Here is an 8,939-nt window from a genome sequence, read left to right on the forward strand (position 1 = left end):
ACATGAATGTGTTTCAGTGCAATACACGTGGGCGCTTTAACAGTGTTAACCATGAGACTGTGGGAAAGCACGGATGGAGCCCTATTGCTCAGACTATACGTGGTTCACGCAGCACACCCAAACGGGCAGGGGCACTTATGGGCACCGTGACCTGATTTCTAAAGCTAACCTTTCTTTTGGCACCAGACGTTCCGGGCATTGTTTACTGCTGGAGAAATTAAGGCAGCTGCCTGCAAACCAGGCAACAGGCTGCCTGGCTGCTATGCATGATCGCTATATCCCAGGCAGCAAAACGGAAGCTGCTTTTATTGCCAGACTAGGAAGAATGCCCGTTGTGGAACTGAAGACAACGGGGTGCTAGCCTGGCCGCGGTGCGGGTCGCCATCTCCATCTGCCCCCCCCCTCCCACGGTAAAGCTGGCCATCCTGCCCCGCACGGTCGTGGCCCCGGCGGGTCAAGGCCGCTCCCGCCACAACCCCCAGTCGAGCAAGGCCCCAGCGGGGCAAGCGGACCGGGCTCATCCATCTCCCTGAAGTCGGCGGCAGCTTGGGAGGCTGGCTGCGGGCCCGTGTCTTCTTCCCCAGCCCCCTCTCCTCTGCCCTCCTGCTGTGCAGTCGAGGCTCCAGCGGGTGAAGCCACCTGGCCTCGTCTTTCCTCCCAGCACCCCCGCCCACCCAAGGCGCCAGTGGGGGAAGCCGGCCATGCTCGCCCCTCTCCCCGCAATGTGCGCGAGGCTGGCCAGGCACAGGGCGCCATCCACTTCCTGGTCTCCCCAACCCGGGGAAGCAGCCTGCACTCCCCCTGCAAGGTCAAGGCCACCACCATCCCCGGCCGAGCGAGGCCCCAAGCGGAACAGGCTCGTCCCTCTCCCTGCAATGGGCGGCTGCTCGGGTGGCTGGCTGCGGGCCCGCGTCTCCTTCCCTGGACCCCTCTCCTCAGCCCTCCCTCCACGCGCTCGAGGCCATGGCGGGCCAAGCTGCCTGGCCTCGTCCATCCCCACCACCACCGGGCGACGGGACAGGCTGGGCCTGGCTCCCCGGCCGGCCTCAAGCGCGGTAGCACGGTGCCATTTCCCTCATCCGCAGACCGCACAGGGGAGGCACAAGGGAACGGGCCACCCCCAGTGCCTTCCCAGGTGGCTGGGCGGAGCCAGCGCATGTTGGCCTGGGCCTCCTCTTGGCTGGTGGCGGCTCCTGGCTGCCGCGACTCAGCAGCAGTGGCATGGCCCCGTTTGGGGCCTGCAGGCCGAGTAATGGTGTCTGGCCAGTGGAGCACCCAGCCCGCGCCGTGGCTTGAAGGAAACTGAAGTCAAAAGGGTGGTACAAGGGTGAAGAGGACACCGGGGAGCAATCTTGTCGATGGCTTCAGAAAGACGGGAATGCCAGTCTTCCACCAGCGCATCTAGTGAGTTACCAGAGGGACTCGGATCCCGCAGAGCTTCCTGGAACCTATTGGGGTCCATTTGGCTCCGCAGGCGAGCATAAATTCACTCACCGCCTAAACAGGGAGGGTTATTTACTATATCCTCTAAATTCCTAACTTTTGTTGTTTAGACCTTTTCATTGTAGAGATAAACTTTCCCCTTATATCTCTGTAACAAAAAGGACTAGAGACTTACTTTTTAAAAATGAAAGCTGAGACTTCAGAGGACCTGGCAGACAGATTATTATAAGGATATTGTGATCTAGCAATTGCGGCTTTAACAAAAACAAAAGCTCTCCAGTGGCAGTAGGGGGATGGCTACCACAGGGAACTAAGGCAGGGAAAACGGAGGGTGGGACTGAGGGAGAGTCAGACTTTCCTGTCCACATGGCAGCTATCTCCTCATTGCTGTGATCCGACTTAAAAAAAAAATCATAGTAAAACAGGTTTTTGAAAGAATGCAGAAATGTCAGGGGAAAGTCAGAAGGCGGACAGATGCACGACACAGATGTGTGGAAGTGGGGATAAAACCTGCTTCCTAATAGCTCCCGATGCAGACCAAATAGTTGGGGGGGAACAACACTGATCTTCTGACACAAATCAGTAATGTACTGTTGTGTTTGTGTGATTATGTACCGTGTTAACCTCCAGCAGGGCCTTGAGTGAGAGATGCTCCAGTACCCCCAGTAGGCATACGGCCCCTATTGTGCCCGGGCACATACAGACACACTCTCAGGTATTCCTGGAGGAAAGGGTGCAACACAACTCTTTCATGCTGTTTTAAGGCCCGGCAAAGCTAAAAGCACCATAAAAGGCTCACGCTCCAATTCCTCCAGGTGCTTCCCCCAGTATAAACCACTAGATTGACCCAGAGGCAGCTATGACAGCCCAGTGAGCCGATGCCGTCCCTTGATGACAGCCCAGCTCTCCAAAGTCATCCTGTTCCTATAGTGCCAAAGAGCTGAAGAGAGGAAATGCCTTCATCATTGTGAGGGATACGCAAGAGAAAGTAATATGCTGAAACACAAAAGTGTTTTTTGTGGTCCTAGTTTCTTCCTGCAAACAAGGTTGCTTCCACTTGGAGGTTTTGCTCTAGTGTGGCATCCCAGCTGGAGGAGGGTTTTTTATTAGAGTATCTGCACAGCTGTGTCCCCTAACTCTCCATGACCTGAGTCTTCCCCCGCTTTACTGCAGTCTTTCTCAGACCGGTCTAAACACGTCAGCCAGTCACCTAGATGGGAAGACATGTGATCCTGAATGTCCCACACAAAACATCAGCGCCATTTTTCTTCAGTCTGCCCCTTGCAGCCACCTTTTTTGCTACTGCACCTGGCTTGTTGAGGACTTTTTTTTTGGGGGGGGGGAATCAGTAATTAGTATAGTACAGTAATGTTCTAACAGTCTATTGCCTTGATCGGTTAGTTCTTCTGAACTCCCAGCTTTCATTTTTTTTAAAAAAAGCCCTTTTCATTTCAGAAATATCCTTTTTCCATTTTATTTCCGAGCTGTTCTTGAAAAATTCCAGTAACAACAGAAAGAGAAAGAGGCTTTATAAAAGATGCAAGCTGAGAATTCAGAGGAGCTAGTAGGTCGTGGCAATAGATCCTGATAGCATTATTGTGGTACAGCACAGTAGCAAGTACTTTAAAAAAAAAGGCTGAAAAAACCCCTTCTGGCAGCATGGTGGGAGAGAAATGCAGGCAAACTGGCAGGTAACAGGAAAGCATGCACAAAACTCCCATGTGGCTGCTCTGTTAGCAGTGTGCTTGCCTCGGCACTTTCAGGGGTATTGAGGGGGAGGTGGTGAATCTTTGCAATGTGGATGCAGCCCAAGACAGCATCGGGGTGACATTTTGTTGCTACAAAGGGGGGCTAGTGTTGAAGGAAATGTGTGCGTGTTAATTTATTTTAGGTTTTAAACAGCAAAATGCAAACACTGGACAACTAAGGGAAGAAGAAAAATACAAAGAAAGAGTGGGGGGAAAGGATCTTACCTAACTACAGTCTTATAGTAGTAGATCGTATCAGTATTTATAAACAACAAAAGGGTCTTTTGTGGAGTTTTTGGAAGGGTCAATCCCCACTTCCAAAAATGTGATAAAAAGAAACCAAAGTATGCTTCCATTGAGAGGCCCGCAGTGTCCTCCATCTGGGTTGTTTAGGAGGGCGGCTGCGTTGGTCTGTGGTAGGACAGTTAGGTTCAAGTCCAGGCGCTCCTCAGAGACCAACCAGATTTTCGGGGTAGGAGCTTTTGAGAGTCAAAACTCTCTTTGTCAGATACCTAACAAGGGGAGTTTTGACTCTTGAAAGCTCCTACCCTGAAAATCTTTCTAGTCTCTAAAGATGTGACTGGACTCAAATCTAGCTGTTCGTTAGTTGGACAGAGATCATTGACCAGCGATGGTGGAGATTCCTTGAGTTCTATGTCCTCTGACTCCCTTGTTCAGACCACAGTGATGACACTTAACACTTTGTCAGAAACTAGATTCAAGTTGAAAAGGACCAATGGCTCGACTCATCGGTTATTATGTTCTGATGGTTTCTCGTAGCAACTTACTTTTCAGTAGTACTTTCTTTCTTGAACAGTGGGTCTCTTCTTTTAATTTCATTTTAAAATTAGTTCAGTTTTTTAAACTATGCAGCTAATTGTCAGGACTCACAGCCAAACAATGGAGCACACACTTCTGAGAAGGTTTTGCTTTATTGTCAGTACTATGGTTGCAATAACATGGTCATTGTTAGGAATGACGAGCAAGGAACAAGCATACAATGATACAGAAGATTCAAGAGATCCCCCCCACCCACCCATGGGCCAGGAAAGAGTAACCGATGACCCAACCGATCCAAGGCTGAGAAACGAAGCTAGTCTCACGGTTAATTAAAGTGGAGACACTACACAAGTATGAACACAAGGACAGAGATAACAAGGGGAGAAGCAAGAGGGAAGGAATGTGGCACTAACTTGTACACAGGTCAGGCAGGCGAACTCTAGGCTAATAAACAATAACTGACACTAATTGAACTTGATATTTCAGAGAAGATCATTATAACCTCAATGACTATTTTATCCTAATTATTTCAAAACTGAGTAAAAGAAGACCACCTCACCTAGACGTCGTCCCTTCTTTGCTGCCTGTTGATGTAATCTAATTAAAATGTTAATTTCAGTTTCTAATACCTTCCCTAATCTTTTTAAAAGTTATGCATTCATTTTCCATTTAAAGGCAATTTCTATCCGAGTGACTGTCAAGAAATTTATTACCCGTTTAAGGTCTTTCTTATAACAACATGCTTTAGATAATATTGCAGTAACTTTTGTGAGCCATACAGCAATAGGTACCCTTTTATTTCTCTAACTGAATTTGAAGCCATTCCCAAAATGGAGATACTTTTTACATAACTTAAGCTGCATGAATCCCTGTTTTCTTTAGCTAATTTTAATCAGTAAAAAATACCATCTGTATTAGGTATGGCTCACTCAGAGCACCTGGCTTCCAGATGAATCTACCAAAGTTTTTAAACAGTAAAACCTTGGTGCACATGTTCAGTCACAAGAAAAATTGTTTTCAAAGGTCATGAGAGACAGATTCCACTATTTGCTGTTATGTCTCTTTTGGGCTTTGTCATAGCCAATAGCACCCAGGACAAGCAATGAAATGGTTTGTATAAATATTATCATTTGTGTTTTCTAAAAGGACCATTCTTAGTCTGCCTTCTGAAGGGTTTTTCACACCCACACTCAAACACACCATGATGAAATGTGGCATCCTATTATGTGTACTTCAACTAAACCCCTGCGGCTAGTGGCACTGTTTGGAGACTAAACTGCCCTGAAGAAGACAGAGGCTACTCAACTCGTATCTACATAAAAACCTAGAAAAATAGATTTCATGCAGAAGACGAGGGACACTTCTAAGTCTTAACTGTTAATGGCACGCAAGGAATCACAGAGGTAAGGATAAAAAATTTAAAAATTTCCCCACCAACCCAAATGTTCCCCACCAGGATGCTATAAACCTCCTCAGCAAGCCAATTTACTCCTCCACCAGCATTATGGAAACAATGAGCATACTCAGTCCTCATCACATTGGGGGTTTTGTGTAGGGGAGGGAGACTTTTAAAATTTGCAAACCAACAGGATACTGCATACTTAGGGAGTCTGCAAATATGCAGAAACATGAAATATGCAGAAACAAGAAGAAAAGGTGGACATCCTTTTCTGCCTTCATGACAGACACTCAACCATGAGTTTTGCAATTAGAGGGAATTCCCATTTTCACTTGCAATATTTCATTCCTGATTTATTTCACTTCCCCTTGATCTTGATTTAATTGCTAGTAATAATTTACACTTTTCATGACTCAGGTCGAATCTACATTTGCATTTCTAAATCAGTTTCGTGTTGCTATGACACTGTCTTTCTCTATGTTTGACGGCATCACAGCAGCACAAAACTGATTTAAAAATGCAAATGTAGATTCAACCAAAATCTCTCATTTTAGTACCGTGAACAAAATAAACTTCTGATACTGTCTCATGGCTAAATGTTATGTTCTTTGCATGTTGCTTGCAAAAAAGGACAGGACAGGGCAGAATGTGGAGGAGTCATGGGTTCTCATTCAATTGTCCCCCCTCCCCCCGCATTATAACATAGAAAATTACAACCAGAGATAAATGTTCACAGAATCTAGAGAGGTATTTTTCTTCTCAGTGAATAAAATCTCCTGCTGTTGTTCATTCCTCATAGAGCGCAGACCTAACCGGGAGACTGTAGAGCTTTAAAAAGATTACCATTTGTCCTGAGTTTATAATGCTACCCAAACAACTGGTTTATTTTTAACTGAGAGTGGTCAATCCTTATTCAACATTCACCACAGAGGTTGCAATGGAGTAGTTATCCACTTGCCTGCATCACTTTTACAAAGTATATTAATTAATGACATCAAAGTTACAGTTTTACACTATAAAATATGTTTAGTGCTCCAGGTCATTTCTTTCTTTCTTTCTTTCTTTCTTTCTTTCTTTCTTTCTTTCTTTCTTTCTTTCTTTCTTTCTTTCTTTCTTTCTTTCTTTCTTTCTTTCTTTCTTTCTTTAATAGGAAATAGGAGCTTCTTTATTCTCCACCAACAGTAAACTCTGTCATAATTCTAGGCCAGGGAGTATTTTTGTTGGATAAATAGCATTAAACAAGAAATATATATACATAATAATTTTAATTACAGTTATCCTTCCTTACCATTTTTTCCTCCATTTTTGCGACCTTTTGTGATTCCATTTACCTGTAGATCCAAGTACTACCTAAATCTACAGATAGTCAAAGTGTTCCAAGAGAACAGATTTCAAAGGAATTTCACAATATTGCTTGATTAGTTCGGTATGACAAGGCAATACATTTCATGGCAGCAATAAAATTTTTGTTCATATATTTTATGCTCTGGCTAGTAGCTTTATCTGTGGATAATCTGGAGGACCTTTTGAAGAGATACAGATGGGAACAGACACATTATCTGCATATCCAGAGAATATATCTTCTTTTCACAAAGTAGTTACCTCTTTAATCTCTTTTTCTGTTTTAAATGCAATAGACAGCAATTCTACAGAGTAAAGGTTAGTGGCAAAAGGGATATCCTTGGCTATTTCAGTTAGTTGTCTCTTTGTACCTGAAACAGTTTTTAATAAGTATGGCTCAGTATCAGTCAACATTGTGATTCAAAATTTATCCCTAAACTTGGTCCTACATATAATTACCTAGAGGTAATAGAGGAGCTGTGGTGGCTCAAGTGGTTAAGATGCTGAACTGCAGGCTGTGGAAGGTCGGTAGTTCAGCAGTTCGAGACCCGAGCTGCCGCATGACGGAGTGAGTTCCCGTCTCTAGTTCCAGCTCCTGCCAACCTAGCAGTTTAAAAGCAAGAAATTGCAAGTAGATAAATAGGTACCACTTCAGTAGGAAGGTAACAGCGTTCCGTGTGCCTTGGTGTTTAGTCATGCCGGCCACATGACCATGGAAATGTCTTCGGACAGCGCTGGCTCTTCGGCTTTGAAACGGAGATGAGCATTGCAACCCTAGAGCTGGATTCGACTGGCTTTCGAGCAAGGGAACCTTTACCTTTTTAATACTGTAAAAGCTTTTAAGGTGCTAGTCGATCCAAGTGTCCGACTTCCAGGGCAAGCGTATACCTCTGGCAGGGAGGGATATGTTTAATGTTGAGTTTAAGGGGAAATGTGCGAAACTTTCCTTGCTCGTGGCTGAGGGGAACAGAGTCAATCTGTTGGGGCTTGATTGGTTCGAACCCCTTGGTATTGCTATTACTGGCGTAAATAATGTGGTGCAAAATAAATGGGCATTACTGTATGATGAATTTGTGGATGTGTTTGGGGGCGGTCTAGGAAAATATACGGGGCCCCCAGTGTCTTTTGAGCTCGATCCTTCGGTAACCCCGATCCGCCTGAAATATAGGAAAGTACCGATTCCGCTGAGACCAAGGATCGAAGCTGAGCTAGACAAGCTCATCGCCCAGGGTGTTTTAGAACCTGTTCCCTATAGTAAATGGGAGACACCCATTGTTACCCCGGTGAAACCAGATGGGTTGGTGCGTATATGTGTTGATTATAAGTGCACCATTAACAGGGCCTTACAACAGCACTCCTACCCTGTCCCTGTAATCAGCCATATTCTGGCGTCCCTGGGTGGGGGCAAGGTATTTGCAAAATTCGACCTTGCCCAGGCGTACCAGCAGCTGCTGGTGACTAAGGACACAGCTGAAGCCCAGACAATAGTCACTCACAGGGGGGCTTTCAAGGTAAACCGCCTGCAGTTTGGAGTCAATGTAGCCCCAGGGATCTTCCAGGGACTGATGGAAGGATTATTGAGGGGGGTGCCGGGAACAGTGCCCTACTTCGATGACGTGCTTATTGCTGGAGGGTCCGATGAGGAACTGATGCACAGGGTCAGGGAAGTGTTGACACGCTTCACAAAAGCAGGGCTGAAAGTCAAACAATCAAAATGTCTTATCGGTGTGCCTAGCGTGGAGTTTCTAGGGTTCCGAGTTGACCGGGACGGAGTGCACCCCACCGATGATAAGGTAAAAGCTATAAAAGAGGCACCGAGGCCCTGTAATAAAAAAGAGTTGGTCCTTCCTCGGACTGCTCAATTTTTATCATGCCTTCCTACCCCACAAGGCGTCGGTGGCGGCGCCATTACATGCGCTCCTGCACAAGGACGTGAAATGGCGGTGGGGACCTGAGCAGGAACGGGCATTTGAAGGTGTTAAAGCTTTATTGTCTTCCGAGGCTGTCTTAACCCACTATGACGATCAGAAGCTGCTAGTTCTGGCCGCCGATGCATCTCCGTTTGGGGTGGGGGCTGTGCTCAGCCATGTAATGGAGGAATATTGTCTTCCGAGGCTGTCTTAACCCACTATGACGATCAGAAGCTGCTAGTTCTGGCCGCCGATGCATCTCCGTTTGGGGTGGGGGCTGTGCTCAGCCATGTAATGGAGGACGGACGGGAAGCCCCC

General features: G+C 46.2%; 1 protein-coding gene across 1 annotated transcript in view; it reads left to right on the forward strand.

Annotated features, from left to right (window-relative positions):
- The first annotated feature begins 7,616 nt into the window (after positions 1–7,616).
- Positions 7,617–8,939, forward strand: part of CD6 (CD6 molecule) — a 35,817-nt gene continuing 34,494 nt past the window's right edge. Inside the window, exon 1 of the mRNA XM_015423045.1 lies at positions 7,617–8,504. Coding sequence (XP_015278531.1) covers positions 7,617–8,504 — 888 coding nt within the window. The remainder of the gene's footprint in view (positions 8,505–8,939) is intronic.

This window comes from Gekko japonicus, unplaced genomic scaffold (genome assembly GCF_001447785.1).
Source record: "Gekko japonicus isolate JY-2015 unplaced genomic scaffold, Gekko_japonicus_V1.1 scaffold253, whole genome shotgun sequence".
NCBI lineage: Eukaryota > Metazoa > Chordata > Lepidosauria > Squamata > Gekkonidae > Gekko > Gekko japonicus.